The sequence below is a fragment of the Conger conger genome, chromosome 2, assembly GCF_963514075.1.
Source record: "Conger conger chromosome 2, fConCon1.1, whole genome shotgun sequence".
NCBI classification, from domain to species: Eukaryota; Metazoa; Chordata; class Actinopteri; order Anguilliformes; family Congridae; genus Conger; species Conger conger.
In genome coordinates this window covers 24277126-24302653 of record NC_083761.1, presented here as the reverse complement: position 1 = coordinate 24302653, position 25528 = coordinate 24277126, and the positions used below count along the sequence as shown (strand labels likewise).

Genomic DNA, 25528 nt, shown 5'->3' with positions numbered 1-25528 from the left:
TCTTATGCACCGTGATGTTGGTACTTTCATCCACAATTAACACTCTTGTACACTACAAGGGGCGACGTTAGCTCAGGAGGTATGAGCAGACCTCTGCCAGTCGGAGGGTTACCGGTTAGATTCCGCCCTGGGTATGTCGAAGTGTCCCTGAGCAAGACACCTACTGCCCAAATGCTCCTGAGGAGCTGGTTGGTGGCCCTGCATGGCACTGTTGGTGTGTGTGTGTGTGTGTGTGTGTGTGTGTGTGTGTGTGTGTGTGTGTGTGTGTGTGTGTGTGTGTGTGTGTGTGTGTGTGTGTGTGTGTGTGTGTGTGTGTGTGTGTGTGTGTGTGTGTGTGTATATATGTGTGTGTGTGTGTGTGTGTGTGTGTGAATGGGCGAACGAGTGAATGAGAAATGTTTATTGTACAGTGCTTTGGATAAAGGCGGTATATGAATGCCATTTACCATTTATAAACTGCACTATTGATCATTTCACTTTGTACAACTGAATTAATTAATTCATCACATTTGAATGCATAATTTTTGCTTCTCCAGCTCTCTGGTAGGCTGACGTGTTTTGCCATATGATCATGGATGTCTTGAACTGATAGCATTGACACATTTGTTTTAATCGCAAGAAGCACATTGTCAATTAGTGATTGCATTTGTTAAGGGCTGGACTCTCTTTTTTGGGTTTCTCTCAGCGCATCTCTGTTTGTGTAAAACCGCCCTTTTTCTTGGCCGCCTGTAAAGGTCATTTTCGTTCTTTTTCGTTTAGCCATTGCTACTCAGTGCACAAGTCGAAGCGTGAAATGGTCATTCGATAGAATGCTCAAATGTAATTGGCTGCGTTGCCTAGACATACAGTTGATTAGACTAAGCAGGAGACAATCCTCCCCTGGAGCAATGCAGGGTTACGGGCCTTGCTCAGGGGCCCAACGGCTGTGCAGATCTTATTGTGGCTACTCCGGGATTAGAACCACCGACCTTGTGTGTCCCAGTCATTTACCTTAACCACTACACTACAGGCCACCCCTGTAGCGTAGTTTAGTTGTTCTAGGAGAAAAAAAAAAGAGAATAATAATTGTATTTTATGTGCGGTCTGAAATGTAGTCCTTCAAACTGGTATGCGTGGCCGCGCGTGCTCACAGCTTAGAGGGAACACTGGTCTTGTGCGATCGTGCTGAAATTCATATTTTGTTTTCAGGTCCGTTGTTGGTGCGCCGCATAGAAAACCGGGATGGAGGTTGTGGTGTCCTTCGGAGCACAGGACAACGTTCTGCTGGCCAACAGCTCCGAGCAGGGGGCCAGCCGATGGAAGCATCCGGGCGATGATTCGGTAGGAACATTCGTTATCACGTTTAGACTGCCTTCAGAGGAAACAGGTTATTTCTCATTTTGCCCTGCGTGTTAATAGGTCAAATTTACTATGCGGCGAGTATGACAAGGGTGGGTGAATGCCCGTATTTGACCGTAGCGCAAGCGAGACGATGCGTTGTTGCAATGCATCTGCAGATTAAACTGAGGCACGGGGAAACCGTTACAGGCTAAGCCGTGCTGATTGGTCCAAGCAGGCTTTGGGCTCAGACGGGTTGATGGGTCCCGTTGAGTACTGTAGGGATCATTTGATTTGCCGGGTGTCCTTAAATGTTCTTGTGAGTTAGACAACGGAGCCCTATTTCTCAGGAATCCTCAGTTATGTCTGCAGGGCCTTCCGGCCAATGGCAGTCATTTGTTTTTTTTGTAGCAGGAATGGCTGTCCCTGTGATAGTCATTGAGCTGTTGTGCCCTGGGTTGCCAGACTGGGCTTTTTTCCACTTAAATGTAAAAGCAGATGTAATTCCTTTTCCGTAAACATGTTTATTTATGAGAGTAAATGAGGTAAAACTATGTTGTGGATGTCGACTGAAGATGTGGTGGTTTGTGGCATATTTTGAGGGGATTATTCACAGGCATCTGGCAACACCAGTTGAGTCTCTGTGCTCGGATTGCGGGTGGACCACTTCGAATGGCCTTGCAATGTCTAAGCACGCACGCCGTGACCTTGCTGATGTGCGCAGTGTGCTCGCTCACTGTGGTCTGTCTCGAAACAGGGAGTCACAGATTTTTTTCATAGTCTGAAAAGCATCCGCGCACATTCATCTGTGACGGTTGTATAAAGTTCAATGCTAGAGTTGAATTAACACTCGACATTTCACTGTATACAGTCTGCGGGGCCTATAACAATAACAGTTTCTTTGTTATTAGTTATTTTTGTATAGAAATGGTAACCATTCTCTCTAAAAGTGTGAACAACCCATAATCTTGACCTTCAACACTGCAAGCTTGCAACACTGGCTGTGTTTTATTATATAGCTAACGCTATGATTTGTTTGTGTGTGTGTGCGCGTACGTACGTGATTACTTGCACATATGCGCCCTGCAGGATCGCAGCTCCAGTCCTTATGTCCTTCGCTCTGTTGCTACCACGTGGAAGGAGGGTCTTCTCAACCGGAAACGGCCATTCGTGGGCAGGTGCTGTCACTCCTGCACGCCTCAGAGTCAGGTAACTCCCGCCCCTACTTCTCCACCACCACTTACAGCTGCATTATCGTGATAGTCATTTTAAGTGGAAACTGATCCTGAAATATAATGGTGGTTGTGAAAAGACTGAAGAGGAAATGGCTGTGATGGTCATGCAGGAGCTCGGTCTATAGTAGTTCTGTGCTCAGTTTTCCTGAGGATGACAAATAATTACATTTTAGGACTGGAGTATGTTTATTACTTCACTCTGATAGATTAATATTTCCACAGGAACATACAGTGGTCTCTGTCATATTGAACATTCTCTACTGCATAAGTAACATGCTCTCTTATGTGCAGAGCATGCTCCCCTCCATATTTAACATGCTGTCTTATGTACTGAACACACCATCTTCCATACTGAACAGTATCTCCTCATGGCTTTACTTTGTTTTCTTCCAGGAGAGGCTGTTCAATTCTAGCATCCCCTCCCTTGGCCTGCGCAATGTCATTTACATTAACGAAACGCACACCAGGTAGGTAGGAGCCTTACCTGGAACTGTGAGTGTGAGCGTGAGCGTGCGTGTGCGTAATTTGTATGCACGCATATGTGTGTCCACGCACGTATGCATGAGTGTGTATGCGCATGCTTGTGTGTGTGTGTGTGTGTGTGTGTGTGTGTGTGTGTGTGCGCGTATAATTTTTATAGAAGCATATGGTGTGGGTCGGCGCACGCATGAATGAGTGTGTATGTGCATGCATGAGTATGTGTGTGTGAGTGTGTAAGCGTAATTTCTATACCCGCATATGTGTGTGTCCACGCACGCATGCGTGTGTTTCCGCATGCATGAGTACCTGCTTGTGCGTGTGTGCACATAATGTGTCCACACATGCATGAGTGTGTATGTGCATGCATGAGTATGCGCTTGTGTGTGCGAGTGTGTGCGAGTGTGTGCGAGTGTGTGCGAGTGTGTGCGCGAGTGTGCGCGAGTGTGCGCGAGTGTGCGCGAGTGTGCGCGAGTGTGCGCGAGTGTGCGCGAGTGTGCGCGAGTGTGCGCGAGTGTGAGAGAGTGTGAGAGAGTGTGAGAGAGTGTGAGAGAGTGTGAGAGAGTGTGAGAGTGGGAAACGTACCTGGGACTCGTACCTGTCGGTGCGAAGCTGCGGTAACCTGAAGCGGCTGAATTACTGAGTGTTTGTCAGGGGACACCCTTCTGCCTGTATCCTGTGACTGACCTCTGCTTCGTCCTCCACAGACACCACAGCGAAAACCCTGTCTGTTTTTAAAGCCTCTTCTTGCAGAGTCAAATGTTTTGGGGAGTTAATGTACAGTTATTCCAGCTTCTGTGTTTGGCTTCTGAGAGGGCACAGTGGATATATTGAGACGTATATGGACAGCTCAGACATATACTGACATATCATTTCAGTTCCTCTCAATTTTCTCTCCCGCTCTCCCCATGTTATACCCAGGGAGGACTTAACTTCACTTAAAACATCGCCTATTACAGTAGAACCAACATGGTTTCAATTAGCCAGGAATTCATTGGGGGATTACTGTGTGCTGGTCCTGTGACCTTGGCTTTCACATCCAGCTAATGAGCACAGACCTTCAAAAAGCTATAATCAGTTTTTAGTTAAAATCGGTAAATGGGACTGCTGAGTGTGTGTGTGTGTGTGTGTGTGTGTGTGTGTGTGTGTGTGTGTGTGTGTGTGTGTGTGTGTGTGTGTGTGTGTGTGTGTGTGATGTGTAATACACTTTGTGCGTTTCTGTGCCACAGACATCGGGGCTGGCTGGCTAGGCGGCTGAGCTATGTGCTGTTCGTCCTGGAGCGTGACGTCCGAAAGGACATGTTTGCCAGGAACGTGGTGGAGAATGTTCTCAACAACTCCAGGTAGGGGAAAACGCGGTTCCTGGAACTGTTCACTAAAAACACTTGTCCCCCTAAGTATGGCTCACTATTACACCTGTCCCTGTTTGCACTGTTCGTAGAAACGTATATCCCCATAAGTATGGTTCCCAGTAACACCTGCCCATAAATATTGTTCACAGAAATGCTATTCCCCATGAGTAAAACTCAGAATTTTTTTAAATGTTTTTGAACGGCCACCCATCCAGGCGATCATATGACACTCACAGAAAATACGGTAACATTAGCATAAGTTATCACTGCCTAGCCTAACCTACCTGGCTAGCCGGAGCGATACGACGGACAGCTCTGACTTTGGCGAGTTCGAGGACAAACTTTTAGATTTTGACGAAGAAATACAACCTTACAGTTTTCAACCGGGATTCAAAGTAAAGAGACAGCCAAGGAACACGTACAACCGAACACAGAGTTTGCATTACTGCCTTGTCCACGAGTATGGTTCTCAGTAATGCTGTTCCCCATCTGCACTCTTCACAGTAACAGTATTCCAGTACTGCTCAAGATAGGATCTGTCACTCACGTGGTTCATCGTTTCCATTCAGTACATGTTCTCATCAGTATTGTTCTCAGTAATACAGTTATTCAGGTCAAGCCAAAAAGCGGCAAAGATAATTGCCACACCGTGAAATGGTTAGACCCCAATGATTTCCCCACAGTTGTATTTTCTACATTACATTGAGGCATTTACTCTTATACAGAGTAACTTGCACCATTTTAAAAAAATGATTACATGCGTTCATAAATGGTTGTTGTCTAGTATGTAGCGTTAGGTGTAAGTGTAGATTGCACCGCAGACCCCAGGAAGACGGGCTGATCGCTATTGCGTCGGCTAATGGGGATCCTGATAACAAACGATAAACCGGTGCCCGGCCGTGGTTGATGTAGCTTACTCATTGCTCGCGGTCTGAAGTAGAAGTCGCTTGGCTGTGATTGGTCACCGCCGCCCTCCGACCACACCCACTCTCCGTGCACCCGCAGGGTGGAGATCGCCACCACGGCGGTGGCTTCAGAAGACGGCCCGGTCGCCATGGAGTCGGGAGCGGAGCAACGGGCCGTCGGCAAAGTCCGGCAGAAAGCCAGAGGGATCCTGCAGGAAATGGTGGCCAACATATCCCCTGCGTTCATCAGGTGCGCCACGTAGATCTGTACCCCGTATGCGTACAACATGTTCGCTTATGGCTGTTTTAGGCTTTCATTGTCAGTTTGTTGAACAGTATCTGGGCTTTCATAATCCGCATGCCTGAATCCCAAATTCAGAGTAAAAATATTGTTTTTTAAGCTTTTAAATGCTAGATTTCAGTGAAAGTAACACCGGAGTTGTCCATTATTTGGAGGCTAGCCAGCTTGTCAGCGTTCGCCAGTCACAGGCAACCATGTCAGCTGCGTCGCTTTCATGGTTTGTATGTCGTAATGAGTAAATGTTCAGAGTAAAAATATTGTTTGAAAGGGTTATAGATTAATAGGTTTATAGCTCCGGAGTTTTGTTAGCCCAGTGTCTCTCGCTACAAAATTTTGAAGTAGTTTTTTCTCAATAACATTGTTTGCTGTCACTCAAAATTAAACAGTACACAACTTCCTTGATATCTGGAGTAGAGAGAGCTTACATTCTCCTCTTTGGATTAGTTTCTAATGCGAAAATACATTTTTGGGGCAATATGGCTTTGATAGAGTAGGTTGTGGACCAAATGAAAAAGCGACTGTGTGCTGTTGGTAAGTGCGTTTTGACACCATGGTTAAACCTCGGTTTTCTCCCTTCTCTCAGGTTGACCGGGTGGGTGCTGCTGAAACTTTTTAATGGTTTCTTCTGTAGCATCCAGATCCACAAAGGCCAGCTAGAGATGGTGAAGAAGGCAGCCATAGAGGTGAGTCTCCCTCCCCGGGGTGACATGTTGACTGTTGTAATGGGCTGACATGTTGGCGGTTTGTCAGGTCCATTATTGGCTTGGAAACAGGCTTGTACCGGGGTGATAGGTTCATGGATTATCTGCAATGTCATTGGCTTTTAAAAGCGTGGAGTGATAACGGATTGTCAGGTGCATTACTGGCTAGTAACAGGCTTGTAACATGGTGAAGTGCTAATAGATTGTCGGGTACTGTGCGTTAATTGACTTGTAACAGGCTTGTAACATGGTGAAGTGATAACGGATTGTCAGGTACATTATTGACTTTTAACAGGCTTGTAACATGGTGAATTGATAACGGATTGTCAGGTACATTATTGATTTGTAACGCTTGTGACATGGTGATGTGATAATGGATTGTCAGGTACATTGCTGACTTGTATCAGGCTGGGTTGCTGATGGTTTTTAAGGTACTTTATGGACCTGTGACAAGCTTGTAAAGAGGTGCACTGTTGACGGTTTGGGTACGGTATTGACTCGTAACAGGGTGAAACCGTCAGTGTCTGTCGGGGAGAGACTCACGTTCCGCTGCGCGTACAATCCGTGTCTCCACGCCTCTCTCACAGCCAATCCCATTCCCTTTGAACCTCTGAACCCAGTTCTCTCCGCACCCAACGGGGCTTCCCACGGTTTTCAGCAGGGGCGAGGGGCCACAAGCTACAGCGGCTGTACCGGAGCAACACGCAGCCTGCAGCGCACAGCGTTTAACCAGCTGGCTCCACAACAGAGGGAGCACAGGGATAGGCCTTTCACACCGGCAAGGCTCTGTGCCGGTTCCGGTTCCCGAACCTAATTTTGAACCGGCCGGCGCGTTCAGACCGAAAATAAATTGGTTCGGAACCTGAAAAGTTGGTTCTCAGCTGGAACCAAAAAAAGAGTTGGTTTTTCCCTTACAAACCATGACATCATCAGTGGGCGAGTCATTCCGCCTGCCTTTGTGCATTGAGCAACTTTGGAACTTTGGTTGTGCTTAAACTGGTATGGACGCGGGCTGGTTCGCCAGAAAGCACCAAGGTTCTGAGCCTGAGCCTGAGCCTGAGCCTGAGCCTGAGCATGAGCCAGAACCAGAACCGCATCTGTCTGAAAGCGGTAGGAGAGGAAATAGGGCTCTGTTTGGCCACAGCTGCCTACACTTTTCTTTTTTAAATATATTTTTGAATATACAGTGCTGTGCAAAAGTAAACTGGTTTTTAAAATATTACTAATATTACCATAAAGAGCAGTGAACAGGTAAAAGGTAAATTAAATCAATATTTGAGGTGACGACCATTTGCCTTTTGTAACTGCTTCAGTTATCCTAAGATAACTGTCCTGCAGTTTTATAAGAAAATCAACTGGTTGTACCAAACATATTGGAGAACTTGACACAGTTCTTCTGCTTCTGGCTCTCCAGGTAATCCCAGACAGCCTCGATCAATTCTTTATCTGAAAACTGGAATTACTTAATATCTTACTTTATTTAATGAAATGCAAAAATTTCACTAACAAATATTATTTTTCGGAAATAGCCGATTTGCTCTTTTGTACTGAATGCAAAAAATATAAATAATATAAAAATGTCTAAGACTAGATTTATATTTAAATAAAGATAGTGTGCCTAAGACTTTTGCCCAGTACTGTATAATATCTTTTTTTATTACAATGCTTTTCCCTTTCCCCCCCCCCCCACTGAATTTGGATTCCAAATCTTGGTCACGAGTCGTGTTCATTAGCTGCGCGCAGGCTCAGCTGAATCTCGCAATCCCAAACCACACACAAACTCATTCTTTGGTTTGCACTTTTGGCCGTCAAGACATTTCTCTGAAAATAGTCGATATCTGTCACTTTCCAGGCCCAGAATCCGGGCAAAATGCCTCTGGTGCCTGGTGTGCCATTAAACGGGTGGAAACCAGCCCTCGAACGCTTCGGTTTGAACATGACATGAATGTTGCGTCAGCTTAATTCTCCCCTCTGACGGCTATATCTGCCTTTCGTCACACTGCAGCAGCGGAGGGACGCTGATCGTGCTAGCTGGGGAGTTGAAAGCCCTGGCTTTGGGCTTGCAGGTCTCCTCTGAGACGTGTTGTGCTCTGTGCGCGATCGCCTTGCGCCTCTACAAGGAGGGGGGGGCGAAAGCAGCCCTTCTGCCCGAGAGGCGTTCAGCGTAGTGCGCTTTGGAATTCTTTGCCGTTATTAAAGTGCCCCCATTTGCTGTGCCATTATGAATACTGAATGTTGTGGCCAAAAAGCGATACAGTTTTGGTGTTACTGTTGGGTCTGGTCCCTGACTGTACAATTTCGTACTGTCTCAAGTAGTACCGTTTGGTGTGACAATTGGTGGTATAATTCAGTCTAGTCTCTAGTAGTACTGTTGGGTGTGATTATCGGTGGTATACTTCTTTACAGTTTCACAGTACAGTTGGTTATGATTATTGGTGGTATAATTCTGTCTAGTTTCTAATGGTACATTTGGGTGTGTGAATTGGTGGTACAGTTCTGTACAATCTCTTGTAGTACAATTCAATATGATTATTGGTGGTACAATTCTGTACCGTCTCTTATTACAGTCGGGTATGATAATTGGTGGTACAGTTTTGTACAATCTTAAGAGTAGAGTTGGGTGTAATTGGTGATCGTTTTGTACAAACTGTAGTAGTGCAGTTGGGTGTGATAATTGGTCGTATAATTTGGTCTAGTCTCTGGTTGTACAGTTGGATGTGGTCTCTGGTTATACAGTTTGGTGCAGTTGTATACTCAGCTTGCTGTATGATAGATGATCATTTCTTCTCTTTCAGCACAACGCCCCCCTGGTATTCCTGCCCGTGCACAAATCCCATATAGACTACCTGCTCATCACATTCATCCTGTTCTGCCACAACATCAAGGCGCCACACATCGCCGCCGGCAACAACCTCAACATCCCCATCTTCAGGTGAGTGTCTGTGCTGGAATCGGACAATACCTTTTCATACGTACTAAATAATAGTTTTGTGGTCTTCTGATTATTGAAGAGAAACGGACTGCCTGAGCAATCGTCATGTAACACTACATATGTCACTGGACTGGAATTTACAATTTTAATATTGTACTGATCGCTTGGATCAGTGCCAGACCACATTCTGTAATATTCCTGGAATATTATACAATCACTGAGCACTTTATTAGGAACTTTATTTACACCCACTTATTCTATTATCTAATCAGCCAGAATGGCCAGACTGGTCAAAGGTGACAGTAACGCAAATAACCACATATTGCAACAGTGCTATGCAGAAGAGCATCTCTGAACACACAACAGGTCAAACATTTAAGCGTATAGATTACAGTGGCAGAACGCTTAATAAGTCTGAAAAATAGGTCTAAGATACCTAATAATATAGGGGGTGACATGGCTCAGGCAGTAAGAGCAGTCGTCTGGCAGTCGGAGGGTTGCCGGTTCGATCCCCCGCCCGGGCGGTGTCGAAGTGTCCCTGAGCAAGACACCTAACCCCTAAATGCTCCTGACGAGCTGGTCGGGGCCTTGCATGGCAGCCAATCGCCGTCGGTGTGTGAGTGCGTGTATGAATGGGTGAATGGAGAAGCATCAATTGTACAGCGCTTTGGATAAAGGCGCTATATAAATGCCTGCCATTTACCATTTATTTACCATTTACCATTTAATAAAGTGTTTGAGTGTATATTATATAATATTCCTGATGGGAATATTATATATTGTGTAATATTCTTGATTGGTTGGATTATAGCCAGATCACACACTATAATATTCTTGATTCATTGGCTCATAGCCAGACCACATTGCATTTACTTAATGTCCTCATTAGGTTTCATGTGTTGGCACAAGTGAACTTCCTCATTTTTGGAACATTACTCAAATTTTTATTTAGGCATGTACGGTGCCATACTGCATGTTACTTAGTCACTTTGCAGGCACGCATATGTGTAGCATGGCTTGTTTGGCAAGAATGTCAGTGTAGCTCAATATTTTCTCTATGAATAACTCTGTTCAAACACCTTAGGCTACAGTAATGCCCTGTTAAGGGTGTGAACTTGCGACCTTTGCCTCAGTCCGAATTGCTCCTCTGTCTTTTCAGCACGTTGATAAGGAAACTCGGAGGGTTCTTCATACGTCGTAAGCTGGACGACCCTGCTGATGGCAAAAAGGATGTACTGTACAGATCTCTGATACATGCGGTAGGTGCTGTGTGCACGCAAAGCACATTTAAAGTGTTCTACGTATATACTTATCTCTCTTCTCACTCTCATAAATGACCGTGGCTACTCAACACGAGGCAGTATTACAAATTTTATACCTTGTGCTCTTCAGGGATTTGATAAGTGATTTTCACACACACTTGTCACGAGTTTGCAAAGAGTGGTGTGAAAAACTAAATAAATCCAGTGAGCAGCAGCTCTGCAGACAGAAACGCATTGTTAACGAGAGACGTCAGAGGAGAATGGCCAGACTGGTCAAAGCTGACAGGAAGGTGACTAATGCAAATAACCACATATTACAACACTGGTATGCAGAAGAGCATCTCTGAATGCACTATAACTCTTAAGTGGAGAGGCTGCAGCAGTCTAAAAATTAAGTGCTCACTGAGTGTATATGCTTAGAAATACACACACACACACACACTTAGGTATATATACATATTTGATTTGGTTTTGATGATAATGATACAATTTTTTGTGCCTTAAAATCTTTTTATATTTATAGTTTCATCATAGTTTTGACAAATTTCAATAATGTGTGGTTCATGGTGTTTTTCGTTGGACAAGTGTCTTCATTTCTTTCTGACACTTCTGCAGGCCTCATCAAACTTTTCTTTTTGGGGTCTCAGGTCAGATTTGCGATTTTTGTTTTTGAGATCTGCTTTATTGGCTGATTTAAACGTTTTGTTCAGCCAAAATGTTTTGCTGGGCTCAGATTCTTTGGCTAGCTTTTGTCCATCGTTTTTTAAATACACATTAATCTGACAGTGATCAGAAAGTGGTGACTGTGGTCTGACAATGAATTCACTAATGAAGGTGGGGTCCATGTCAGTGATTGCCTAATCGACTACACAAGTCCCAAGAACTGAACAACAAGTGAACCTGCCTAAAGATTCCCCTCTGATCCTACCATTAAGCATGTACAGACCTATTTTTATTTATAGTACAGTCAAGGCTATTTCTTTGGGTACTGGTGGGGGTAAGGCATACACAGGATGTTCTGAAGATGTGGCTGTTGCCAGCAGAATCCATTATATAATTATCTGATCCTGTTCTGGCATTTAAATCTCCTATCAAAATGACATTACCCTGGGCCTGGTAATGGCTAATCTCAGAATGGAGATCTTCGAATACATTGTCATCGAAGTATGGTGACTCTAAAGGGGGAATGTAGGCTGCACATATTTCTGCTTCTCTCTCTGTCTCTCTCCCTCCGCCTCTCTGTCTCTCTCCCTTTGCCTCTCTGTCTCTCTCCCTTTGCCTCTCTGTCTCTCCCCCTCTCCCCCTCTCCCTCTCTCTCTCTCTCTCTCTCTCTCTCTCTCTGTCTCTCTGTCTCTCTCCCTCTCTCTCTCTCTGTCTCTCTCCCTCTGTCTCTCTGTCACCTTCTTATTTTTCTGTCTCTCTCTCCCCCTCCCTCCCTCCCTGCTCTCAGTACACGGAGGAGCTGCTCCGGCAGCAGCAGTTCATGGAGGTGTACCTGGAGGGGACGCGCTCCCGGAGCGGGAAGCCGTCCCCGGCGCGGGCCGGCATGCTGTCCTTTGTGGTGGACTCCCTCTGCAGCAGCACCATCCCCGACGTCCTCATTGTCCCCATCGGCATCTCCTACGACCGCATCATCGAGGGGAACTACAACAGCGAGCAGCTGGTAGGGAATGTCCACCAGCCCGCCATGACTCCCCAGCCCCACCCTGCCAGTCTTCTTTCCCCTTGTGTTTTTTTGTTTTTGTTTTTTTTGCCCATTGCAGCACCCTGACGCTTTTTTGCTCGCCGTCACTACCGAAGTGAACTCCGTTCTACCCTCTGAACTGAGAGTTGCTCCAATGGACCCGTTTCAGTTGCGATTGCCTTTTCCCTAACCCCCTGGACCGAGTTGAAAAATATAATTTGTTATTGTATCATTTTTAAAGTGAATAAAACAATGAGGGGGAATAAAAGGAAAAGGTGAACCTTGACCCCCCCCATGTCTCCTGCATATGAGACAATCGCACTAACCACAACAACAAATCTCCTGGGAGCCCGAGCTGCCTTTTAAACAGAATTTTACCTGATTGATTAGAAAAAAAAATATTGCTAGCCCAGCGCTAAACAAACATTTCACTTAACTTAACAAGCCAACTAGTCAACAATTGATTTGACAAGCCAACTGCTGTCGCATTATAACGATATTTACTGTGATAATGGATTCCATTTATGTAGCACCTGTCGTAGTCTCGAAGCGCTGTATAGCGAGGTGGTGGAAGCCTGCATAAAAACTACGGCCAACTAACCCCCGATGTCGCGTGCCAACTCTGCAGGCCTGCAAACACCACTTCCTTCACCGGTTTTGGTTTTCCTCATTCTCCCATCCAGGGGCAACCCTGAATCCAAAGCCATCCCTGCTTAGTTTTGGGCGGCAGGCTGGAGAAGGCCGCAGGGCAGTGTGAATATGGAACTGGTTGGAGCTGGTTGCACAGATTACATTGTTATCGTTCTTTAAGGATATTTATTCCCTGCTCCTGCTGAAAGATGGTGACCATGCGGCGTCGATGGGCATGACTTACGCGTGTGTACGAGTGCGGTCAATAAGACGACAGCAAGCAAATGGCCACAAACCACATTCAGAGAAAAACTGTTCTTAATTTTTTCTGTTTTGTCAGCTAGGAACCGAAGCCTCACTTTTCAGTATATGGAGGCAAACTGGGAAATATTGGTGAATCACCTGGAGTATTCAATGTTTTATTTTTGACATTTACAAAAATGTACTCATGGTCTAACAATGCTATGTATCCACATAAACGTATATATATATATACACACACACACACACACACTTCACACATTCGCAAATGCGCTACACGTTGCACATGATCTCAAACTGATCTCGCCTCTGCTTCTCTGTGCATTGTGGAACAGGTGTGTGGTCATATCGTTACTCTCACAAAGAAACCAAGGTGTGATCACAGCGTTATTTTCACAGTGAAACAGGTGTGATGCACAGCTTTACTCTCACAATGAAACAAAGGCGACTGGTACAGATTTCAGCTGCTGCATCCCTAGGACGGTTTAAGCTGTTTCTGCTTAGTAGAGTTCGAGCCCGAAATGAAGAATTCAAACAATCTGCTGCCTCCTCCCCAGGGCAAGCCCAAGAAGAATGAGAGCTTGTGGGGCGTGGCCTGTGGAGTGTTCCGGATGCTTCGCAAGAACTACGGGTGTGTCCGGGTTGACTTCACCCAGCCTTTCTCCCTCAAGGTGAGAGGGACCGCCACGTTGTCATACTCTGCAAATGGAAACCTACTCTCCCGGTCCACAAACAATGTCATGTTTGTAACTGTTCACTGTACACAGTTCACATGTCACTGTTCCTTTTAGACTTCTCTCACTGTTCCTTTTACACTTTTCACGTGTCACTGTTCCTTTCAGGCTTCTGATATTTCACGATTCCTCATATACTGCTCACATTTGACTTTACCCTTTTAAACTGTTCATGGTACTTCTCCTTTTACTCACATGTTACTGTTCCTGTCACGCTGCTTGCATTTCGCTGTTCTTTTACCCTGCTCGTGTATTTCTAATCCTTTTACACTGCTTGCATTGTACCATCCTTTACCTTGCCCTCGTGTCACTTTTCCCTTCACAGTAAAGATCTTACCGTCTCATATACGCATCTTACATTCTACTGATTAATGGATTTCAGGAGTACCTGGACACTCAGAGAAGTCGGCAGCTCCCAGCTCCTCTCTCCCTGGAGCAGATCCTGGTTCCCACCATCATCGCCGCACAGTATGTCCGCTCTCATCGCTGTGTCTTTGGGCTGGACACGATTGTCCAGTTGCCTCTAGGTTTCTAGAGAGCATTGAGCTTCATCTGGTCCAATCATTGAGATGTGTAAGAACTAGAGAAGGCTTCCGCTTAGCGGTTCCACTGATTCCTGTGGGCCTGCTCTGTGGCATTGGAACCCAGTTCATGCAGGCTGCCACGTTTCACTATGGGGCTTTTTTGGCACCAGAGCATGTGGCCTGGGACTTTTTTGGCACCAGGACACTGGGCACAGAAATGTGAATGGATAAATAGTGAAAAAATTCATAATAATCTTATCTTCTGTGCAGCTCTGTGGTCTCTGGAGTAATTGGTTCCATGTTCACCCTTTCAGTCCCAAGCCCAATATTGGCTCCACCCAAATCCCAAAGGGTTTTGGTTGAGAATTGAGAAAGTTGAGAGAATTTAGTTGGGAAATTTAATAGGGGCTCAAAACAATACCAAAACCAGTCATTTTGATTGGTTGAAAAGTTATCTTTTGGGATTTTGCAGTAGTTATGCTTTAGTACCATATGGCACTCTTGGGACTCAAAGGGTTCAATGTAATATAATTTCGCCAAGGTAAATCCGTAGTTTTGAATTCACTTGAATGGGAAAATTTGCTTTTTGGCACCAGAGGCTTAATTAACTGCAATACATCCAGTACCTACTGGTTGTTGTCAATCTTCATGGGAATCTCAACCTCTGGTCCCCTGGGTCCAATTTATACCCGTAAACTGCGTGGCTGGACCACAGAATTGAATGTGGTGACTAAATTAGGTCACTGCAGGGAGTCTAATGACTACTCATTTTTCAACGGGCTGTGTTACCTGGTTTGCTGCCGGCTGCTTTGGATCTGAGGTTGACTATTGTCTTCACACAGGCCCGACCAGCCTCTCGTCAACGGTGAGGAAGAGGAGCATGGCTCCAGGGCCCTGTCGGATGAGCACTGGAGGAGGCAGGTCATCAACAACCTGGCCAAGCATGTGCTCTTCAGTAAGACCTTCTCCTTCCTTGGCCAATCCCATTTGCTTCATCATGACACATTATTCTTCGCGACAGCCTGTAGCCTAGTCGCTAAGCTACATGACTGGGACCCGCAAGGTTGGTGGTTCGATCTCCAGTGTAGCCACAATAAGATCCCGTTGGGCCCCTCAGAATGGCCCTTAACCCAGCATTGCCCCAGGGGAGGATTGTCTCCTGCTTAGTCTAATCAACTGTAAGCCACTTTGCATAAAAGCGTCAGCCAAATTACATGTAATGTAATCATGACACATTATTCTTAAGGACAGCCCGTAGCTTAGTCGCTAAGGTTCATGACTGGGACTCAAGGTTTGTGGTTCAAGCCCTGGTGCAGCTATAATGAAATCCGCACAGCTGTTGGGCTATTGCGCAAGGCCCTTAACCCTACATTGCTCTAGGGGGAGATTGTCCCCTGCTTAGTCGAATCAGCGGTGAATCGTTTTGGATGAAATAACCCGCTAAATAATAAATAATCATTTTTCTCATTCAGCCAGTCACAGTGTCTTTGGTACGGCGTCTTGAGCCTGTCACTTCAGACACGAGCGCTATACAGCCGGCCGTGTGTTCTTCAGTGGGTCCTGTTCTCGGAAACTTGCAGCCAATCGAGTGCTCGGCTGAGGTGGTCTGTTGCTTTCAGACCAATCGCAGGCTGCCCTGGGAGGCGGCCTGTTTTCTTGGTTCACCAGAGTGCAGGATGAACTGGAGTAGGATCCATAGGGCAGGGGTGGAATTGCAGTATCAGTGGCTTTGGTCGTAAATGATTAATAGTCCAGCTTGTGCTTTTTGGAGACTTCTAACACCGAGTATTCTCGCTGTGACCGGCCAGTGCCTGTTTTGTTTCACTGTGAGAGCTGTTTTGTTTCAAGCTGATCTCGCCTCTGCTTCTCTGTGCATTGTGGAACAGGTGTGTGGTCATATCGTTACTCTCACAAAGAAACCAAGGTGTGATCACAGCGTTATTTTCACAGTGAAACAGGTGTGATGCACAGCTTTACTCTCACAATGAAACAGGTGTGCTCAGTTTTACTGCCACAGTAGTGGAATCCATCCAACCATTTCTATGTAAAAAGGTCTATGGGAACGTCGTACCGATAAAGAGAAGATGCAATAAAGGCTGATGGAAACATAATTATTGGCAAGAAATTGCCCTCCATATACTTCATGTGCTTTCACAATACTCCATACTGTTTGTAAACTAAAGGGATGTGAAACATGTGCACCTTTTGACCTTCCGTTTACATGCTAGTAAGTTTTAGAATCTGCCTTTTGCATTATATTTGTGATTGGAATTTATTCTGCCTTTTATTTTAACAAAATTGCTCTGTCCTTTCAGCCGCTAACAAGTCCTCAGCCGTCATGTCCACGCACATCGTGGCCTGTCTTCTTCTGTACCGACACAGAGAGGCAAGTCCTTTTCCTCATCATATTTCCCAATATACTTCATCTGCCCCTGTCCACTGTGTGCAAAAACCTTGGACCAAACATGTTATTACATAAGCATGCTTTTCAGTCACTGAGTTTCTTAAATATACCCAATTATTCTGTTCTCAATTTTTTTGTGTGTGTATCAGGGGCATTTTTGCATATTGCCCTTTCGGTCAAGTTACATTCATAGATTTTTACCTTTTTGGCGACCTGTCACAAATCTCCCATGAATGCCATGGGTTTGCCGTGCAGTTTTTGAGTGTGAGGCTTTGAGTGTGTTTTCATCTGTCTGTGTTTTCCCTCAGAGGACCGTGCTGTCCTGCAGGGTATATGCGCATTTATCTGGCCCCAACGGGGCATTGTGCGTAGTTACCAGCTTGACATCTGTGGGCTATGCGCTATCGCACCTAACACTTTGCATGGTTGCAACCATTTCTTATATGTAGAGCTGGGCAATGATACAGGTCCCCACCAACCTCATTTTTATAATGTTGTAATGTTCGATAAAAGTTTTTAAATAATTGTTTTAATAAAACTGTTGTGCAACTTGCACCGTTGTGAACGATCAATTTAAACTACCACACCCAGAAGGCTACTCTGTAATGCCCAGTCACGTTTCCACTCCCTCCAGCCTTCATTTGAAATTCAGAAGCTCGTCGTGAGTGTTTCACTCATAAGCCAACTAGCCAAATATTTTTAAATCATTGAATTATTTCCAAAAATGTATTGTAATGCATGGAGATAAGATGAGGTGCATGTGAGCATTCCTTTATTGTCAGCAATCTGTGATAGCGTTTTTTGAACCACAACTTTTTGTGAGCTTTTGTATTTCTTACATAGTATCCCTTTTATACAGCTGCATAATTACTGCAGCAATTAAGTACCTTGCTCAAGGGTACAATGGCAGCGTCCTAGCTGGAAATCGAACTTGCAGCCTTTAGGTTAAGCCCAGTTCCCTACCCATTATACAACACTCTCACCCACACGGTTTGAATATTTTCTAATATGTAATTATGTAAGGGTGTTATGGGTTGTGACATTTGAACGTCACAAAGGTGATTTTTTTTTAGGCAGACCGGGTAAAGCTCTGAGTCTCATGAAACTGGAGGCATGGGGTGTGGCTAAAATCATGGCTTCGCTGTAGGGTGTGGTGCTGTCGAAGCTGGTGGAGGACTTCTTCAACATGAAGGAGGAAATCCTGTCGCGGGACTTTGACCTGGGCTTCTCTGGAAACTCGGAGGACGTGGTCATGCATGCGCTGCAGCTCCTGGGTAACTGCGTCAACGTGACGAGCGCCAACCGCAACACCGAGTTCATCATCGCGCCCAACACCACCGTCAACGCCCTGTTCGAGCTCAACTTCTACAGCAACGGCCTGTTCCATGTCTTCATCGCCGATGCCATCATAGGTACCCGCGTCCCCATCACAGCAGCAGCATTGGCTGCATGCCCACTCACCCGCCTTAGCTATAGGGCAGTTATACCGGAAGTTTCCAATGACCAACCTTAACACTTGGTCCGTTACATCGGACATTTCCGACGACCAACCTCAGCTGTAGGTCAGTTAAATCTGAAGGGTTTCCACCCACCCACCTTAGCTGTTGTTCAGTTATACCTGAAGCTTTCCACTGACCCACCTTGGCTATAAACCAGTTATAGACTTATAAGAGTTCCCGCCCACCCACCAACCTTAGCTTAGGGTCATTTATAAGTTATAGGTTGGTCTGGGAAACGTGTAACTGTTGCCCACTTATTCCTGAAGAGTTTTCACCAACCCACCTTAGCTTTGGGTCAGTTATACCGGAAGCTTCTAACAACCAACCTTAGCTGTTGGCCTGTTATACCTGAAGTGTTTCCACCAACCTTAGCTGTTGGTCAGTTGTACCTGAAGCATTACCACTCACTTACCTTAGCTCGAGGTCAGTTTATGTGTTTGTCTGCTTCGTAGAAACCCATTTACAGAACAGCTCAATGTGGCATGATGCGGGAGCGGTAATATATGTTTCATAGGCCAGTAACTGTAAATAACAGTTTAGCTGAAAAACATGGTTAAAATGTAAGCATGCGGGAGTAGCAGCAGAATGATGATCCTTGAGCATAGCCTTATACAGTATGCGCCTTTGGAGTGCACCTGAACTGGAGGCACTACTTGCTGGGAAATAAGTAGTCAAGCAGCAGAATTATAATAATAATGGGTGGTCAGTCAACACCTCCAAATTATTTTCTCTTACAAACTGAGCCTAGATTGTGTTGCTTGACCCCAGTCGGTTTACGGTCTTGTTCATTGAAATGCGTGTTTTGTTTTCCCTTTTCTCCAGCATGCAGTGTGCTGGCCTTGCTGAGAGAGCCAGCTGAGGGGACGGAGCAGGGCTCGCCGAGGACACTGGTCAGTCAGGAGCAGCTCATCAGAAAGGCCGCAGGACTCTCCCATTTCCTGTCCAACGAAGTCGCTGTGGCGTTAGTGAGTACAGCTTCACCCACTTTGCTTCCACCTGTGCCCTGTATGTAACTGCAGCTCCTTCTCCCCCTGTTGGCACTATGTGTTACTGCAACTGCTACAAATCCAGAGCAATACCGCAGCAGTTTGGGCATGAATTACACCTAGTCCTCAACTAAAACATTTTTCAATAAATTCTCGTCATTTAATTTTTTCTTTTGGTCTAGGATGAGGCTTAATCCTTGTCTGGGAAACTGGCCATGGCCATTTATGTATTATTTATTGAGAAATCCTTTTTGCATGTGTGTAATTTGCTCAGTTCTCAGTTCATATGCGCACCAAAGTATTATGTGTGTATGCAGTGTGTTCAGTATGGTTATGTGGGTATAAAATGTGTCCAGTATGAGTGTGTATGTTCGATGTGCATAGTGTTTTCAGTGTGTGTGTGTTTGTGTGTGTGTGCATGCAGGTTTATGTATACAGTGAGTTTGTGTATAGTGTGTTCAGTATCTGTGATGTTTGCTTTCTCTCTTGACCGCAGCCCTGCCAGATGATTTATCAGGTGTTTCATGATGCCGTGACCCGGTTGATCCAGTACGGCGTCCTGTACGTGGCAGAGGTACAGAGCCCACTCTTTCCCAGCAGCTTCTCCTGCCAGTAATACTCTGCCTGTGGTCATGTCTGTGCCTTAATGACCAGTGTTAATGACTATGTGGTTGTGTCAGTTCAATAATGACCGTGTGGTCATGTTTGTACTAATGACCGTGTGGTCATGTTTGTGCTGTGCTGACCATGTGGTCTCCACAATGTTAATGATGATGTGGTCATGTGAGATCTGTAATGACTGTGTAGTTATGTCAGTTCTGTTACAAGCCTCTAGTCATGTCTGCAAGAATGACCAGTGTTAATGACGTGGTATGTTTGTGCTAATGACCAGTGTTAATGTCCATGTGGTCATGTTTGTGCTGTGATGACCACGTGGTCTCCACAGTGTTAATGACTTTGTGGTCATGTCAGTTCTGTTATAAGCCTCTGGTCATGTATGTGCTGTAAGACCGTGGGGTCTCGGTGTTAAAAGCAGCATGGTCGTGGCTGCACTCTAATGTGAACATGGTTCCCCTGTGACCTGATGACTGTGCGGTCACGTGATTTTACCCTTCAGGAGGACCAGGAGGAGCTCAGTCCCAGCCCCACTGAGGAGCCCTGGCCCAAGAAGTTCCAGGAACCCCTGTCCTGGCGCAGCGACGAGGAAGACGAAGACAGCGACTTCGGCGAGGAGCAGAGAGACCGCTACCTGAAGGTAGACCAAGTCCTGTGACCGTAAACGTCAGAACTGTAGCACTTTGACAAAACTGAAGCGTATAGTCATACAATGCCTTTCCACCAATCAGGGGCAGGTTGATCCCTATTCCACACTCGCAATCAGGGGAGGTGTAAATCCCTGCCTGTTTCCACACAGAATATAAATCTGCTCCTACTCTTTCTGCTCATATTCCTGTTCTGAAAAAAAGAGTAACTTCAACCTATCCATGTCTAGCACTCCACTTCCCAGTGCAGATAACTAATGAAAGTCTCTGTGGTAAGCTAAATCTCAAAGTCCCAACTGCGAAAGGCTCTTTATACCTTGGGGATCTTTAAGGTATGAAGACTAGACTTCTAGATTAGCTGAATAAGGCCCCTTCCATTGGCTTTCATCTAGACACTCCCCAAACTGTAGTGTCAGTTTGAATGCAAATCCCGCTGATAGTATTGTTTTCTCCACTGTTCATTTGATTTCCAATGCTTTTTTTTGGCAGGCTCTAGTGGGAATCACCAAAAACTGAGTGCTATAGTTCATGGCCACACAAGGAGAGCTGGCAGAAGCCAAAAGGAACTCCAAAATGCCCCCCTAAATTGGATGTGACCACATCTCTCTTGCTTTGTGCAGGCCCTACTTTTTGCAGTATTCATAAAAATGTCCCTCCTCCAATAAATGAGAGCGAGTTTGAGTCTAATGTGTGCAGATGTTTCTATTGGTGTACTGTGTATATACATTTGGGTAGTGTTTATGAGCTGCTGGCTGCCTCACTGTAAAACACTTCAAGGTTCTAGCTCACTAATCTTTCCTGGCTCAGTAGTTTAATTAATGGGCTAATTAGAAAATCATCCTGAGACCCCAAGACCAACTGAGAACCACAGCTCTGCGCTCGGCCCAACCAAACACTGTACCCGGGCATTCTACACACCGACCACAACCGCAACCGTGTCCATTTTTTCCCCCGACCGCTGCAGGTGAGCATGTCTTCGGAGCACCAGGAGTTCTTCACGTTCCTGCAGCGGTTGCTGAGCCCGGTCCTGGAGGCGTACAGCGGGGCGGCCATCTTCGTGCACGGCCTCCAGCGGCCCGTGAAGGAGAGCGAGTACACCCAGCAGCTGTTCAGATACCTGCTGACACGCACCGAGAAGAAGGTGGCCGCGTTCGGTGAGTCCGCCGCTTATGCTGCATTTGCGTGGGCGAGAGCGCAATGGTGAAACATGATTAGGACCGCAAAGAACTTTGTAGATGGCTACGCCGGACGCCACTTGCCGTTGAAGTTTAAAATTCTGTTCAGCGGAATTACAAACCGGATGTGACTGGACGCAAAATGGACATGGACAACAAAAAACAGCCTAACGCAATCCTTCTCCTACTATCAACTGCCTGTATTATAGGACAATTCACAAGCAACATCACCATGCAGTAGCAATGTATATTTTTTCATTTTTTCATTCTGCTGTCTACCGTGATCCACCGTGAGCAGCAGCTCAGAGACGTTTTTAAAGCCTTATTTATTTGTTTTCTCCATTATTATGAAATTTGAGATTTTCCCAAATATGTTACAGCAAAAATTTTATTCAATAACATTAAGTAATAGACCGCTTTTCAGATAAAGATCGATCGAGGCTGGCCGGGTATTACTAGGAGAGCCAGAAGTACGTGAGTTGGCCAAAGTCTGCCAAAGAACCTACCCAGCCGTTTTTATTATAAAACTGTGTAGAATTGATGCAGTTTTAAAGGCGGTGGTTGCTGGAAACAAATTGAGATTTAGTTTCGTTTTTAACTGTTTACTGCTCTTCATTGTACACATTACATTACATTATTGGAATTTGGCAGACACTCCTATCCAGAGCGACGTACAGTTGATTAGACTAAGCAGGAGACAATCCTCCCCTGGAGCAATGCATGGTTAAGGGCTGTGCAGATCTTATTGTGGCTACAGTGGGATTCGAACCACCAACCTTACCTGTCCCAGTCATTTATTTTAACCACTACGCTACAGGCCAGTGGTTAAGGTTTATTTATAGTTTAATTATTTTGGAAATCATCTTCACTTCATGGAATTTTGTGTGGTGTTTGCAATTTTTGGGAGTAGTTCAAAGATTCCAATACACCAGATAAGCTCAGCAAACTGTAGAAAAGTATTTGAGCCAAAAACAATTGTGTATTTGGCCCAGATCTGCTTTTTACACAGGGGCACCTTATGAGGGGGGAAAGTTTGAACACTGGGCCGTGACTGACAGGTGCCCTAAAAAAAGAGATTTTTTGGGTGGTAGGGCCCAATGCATGTATGGGGCTTGAAATCCATGATGGTGACCTTGCCCTAGTATGTACAATGTACTGAAGCAGAACAGGGGGTTCCCCTAAGTTTGAGTAGACTGCTTTGGTTTTTGCTGGCAGGGAGACAAATTATTCCGATGGCATAATTTTTGCTGAATTAATTGCCAAATATGTCAAAGTAGAAAGCTAGACCGAGGTCAGCCATTAACCTGTTTGGGGAAATCCTTGCCAGAAGGTCATAGGCTTAATTCGCTAGTGAGTCACTGTCCTTATGCCCTAGTGGGAGAAAGGTGAGTGAGTGTATGAGAATGCGTGTGGGTGTGCATAATGGGGTGTTGCTTGTGGGGGTGTGCACTTGTGTGTTCATGTGAGTCTACACCCCACCTACAGTATGTCTGTTTGGCTGACATTCCATTTGATTAATATTAGCGATTTAACATTATTTATATTAATTATTTATTATTAACATTATTCATATATTTATATATTGTAATGATTTACAAGCTTTGTTCTTGCTCCTGTGATGCGTGTGTAGTACCAATCTTTCTGTGACAGCCTGCTCTGTATAAGAGCTAACATAAGCCTGCCATACAGATTGTTCTATCCAATAAAGCTGAAAAGGACAAAACATAAGAATGGTTGTATCATTAATTCTCTCTGTCTTCTTCTCTCAGGGGAGAGCGCGACGCACTACCTCGTGAAGAACACAGTGAGAACATTCAAGGAACTGGGGGTGAGATGATAAACTTGTCTGTGAAGCCTTCACTACAGCCGCCCAATTTTTAAGGAATCTCGTCAAACAGGTTTATCCCCCTCAGTTCAGCTGAGCAAGATGGGAGTTAGAGCGGCAAAAGCTAAATATAAGCAAACTATGTAACATTGAAATTAGGGGTGTGACTGGTTAAACGTTTAGCCGAAACTGATTCACAACCGGTTCCAAAAAATTGATCGATAACCGTTATTTTTTTTCTGAAGGTGAAGTGGTAAGCTCAGTTTAAAATAAATGCATGTTCATCCCTGGGCATATTATCGTGGTTCTAAACTATTCTAAACTGGCAATCAACAAGCTTCAGTAGTTTGAGCAAGCAGTCAGGCCAAAATGCAAACACCACAGGGAAATGAATGCTACAGTGTTAGAGTTATCAAATCATTTCTGTAGCTGTTGGTTGATTTATGGCTTATTGTAACGCTATGTCGTTTCTTAAGGTTCACAGAAGATCCGTATTTATTTGTTGACACGCAAATTCAAACTACCCGCAAACTGAACGTAGCTTTCCACTATGCTGTATCTACAAATAAACAAAGCAATACATTTTTGGACAAATGTTCCACTAAATATTATAATACACTGTCCACAAGCAATCGGTGGCCATTTCAGAGGGTTAAGAATGCAAACACCGCATGTAATTAAATGCTACACACACTTGACACACAAAATCAGACTAATGGCAAACTGAACTTCGCTTTCTACTCTGCAGTATCTACATAAAAATAAATAAAGCAATACATTATCATTAGGCTATTTATCCATCGGATATTGAAAGGGAAAATTCCCCGCTTTCAACGAGAAATGGACACATCTCACCACCACGATTGTCCCACGCCATATAAAATGCATTGGAATCTAAAATGCAAGTTTACCGTTACATAAAAATATATCAAATTGTACAAAGACCTGTATTGGATGGAAAGTAAAATCATTAGACCAGTCGCCTATGGTAAAATAGACCCGGTGTTATATTCTATCAGCCAAATCATGCGTGACCACAGAATTTTGAGTGCACAACCCGGTCTGTAACAAAATTGTTCAGAGCAGCATATTTACAGATTACATGCCAATCAAGTCTATCAGGCGGAAGCCATAGGGACGAGGGATTAAAACATGCAGGGAAACATACGACCCCGAGCGGTCATAAGCAGTATCGGTTAACTGGTTAACCTTTTAAAAAATGGGATGGTAAACGGTTACAAAAACTGATGATTTGTCACATCCCTAGTTGAAATCTAGGTTAGAAATATGTGTTTTATGGTTTAAATACAACACAGTTATATGCTGAATACAATGGGATTTCAATTTGTAAAAATTTAAAGTTCTCAGGCACAGTGCCGGATTTCCGGCGTTTGGCCATTTTTTCCACTAAATAATATTCTCGCAAAAATGTTTTAATAAATACATTTATTTATTATAACACAACAACTACTCCCCGGCCATATCAAGATAATACAAAACTTTCCCCCTAAATGTATAATGTATACAGGAGGAATTTAATTCTGTGTAATATATCAATATAATAAGATCCCTTCTTTTGTAACATGCAATACAAGGTCTTTAAAACGTAAATGTCATAATGTGATTCCACGTGTCTTTGTTTTCATTGTTGCAACCATTTATTCTTCCATTACTAATGGTGTACGAGTAAGGGAGCTTTTTCATCAAATGAGTAGGGAGCCACTGTCTGTTTGTCAGTCACCGTGTCAGTCCTCAAGCCTGAACACAGATTGAATTGTTAATGTCCTTGTTAGCTATTATGATGATGATCTTGGCAAAGTTATAACACAGCATCTAGCATATTCATTGTTTCCCGCCTTCGCTAAAGTTGGATTAAAAAATGAAAATTGATTAAAAAGAGAAATACGAAATAAGACATTTCCAGTTCAAAATAACATTGCGCAGTTTGCCATTGAATTAACAAATTGGAAAGTGACTAATCGTAACTCCATAAAATAACATCCTGCCCCCTCAACCACCACCTTAACAGAAGAATTTCAGATTATTCTGAACAATATATTTC

The 25528-nt window shown here is 44.6% G+C and overlaps 1 protein-coding gene across 1 annotated transcript in view; it reads left to right on the top strand.

Moving 5' to 3' along the window:
• Window positions 1-25528, top strand: part of gpam (glycerol-3-phosphate acyltransferase, mitochondrial) — a 38009-nt gene that overhangs the window by 7286 nt on the left and 5195 nt on the right. The window contains exons 2-20 of the mRNA XM_061230937.1: window positions 1189-1320; window positions 2407-2526; window positions 2946-3019; window positions 4259-4372; window positions 5387-5536; window positions 6171-6270; window positions 9084-9220; window positions 10380-10479; window positions 11933-12145; window positions 13615-13728; window positions 14174-14259; window positions 15158-15270; window positions 16631-16701; window positions 17867-18131; window positions 19041-19183; window positions 19701-19778; window positions 20322-20459; window positions 21431-21620; window positions 23411-23469. Coding sequence (XP_061086921.1) covers window positions 1222-1320; window positions 2407-2526; window positions 2946-3019; window positions 4259-4372; window positions 5387-5536; window positions 6171-6270; window positions 9084-9220; window positions 10380-10479; window positions 11933-12145; window positions 13615-13728; window positions 14174-14259; window positions 15158-15270; window positions 16631-16701; window positions 17867-18131; window positions 19041-19183; window positions 19701-19778; window positions 20322-20459; window positions 21431-21620; window positions 23411-23469 — 2364 coding nt within the window. The 5' untranslated portion in view covers window positions 1189-1221. The remainder of the gene's footprint in view (window positions 1-1188; window positions 1321-2406; window positions 2527-2945; window positions 3020-4258; window positions 4373-5386; window positions 5537-6170; window positions 6271-9083; window positions 9221-10379; window positions 10480-11932; window positions 12146-13614; window positions 13729-14173; window positions 14260-15157; window positions 15271-16630; window positions 16702-17866; window positions 18132-19040; window positions 19184-19700; window positions 19779-20321; window positions 20460-21430; window positions 21621-23410; window positions 23470-25528) is intronic.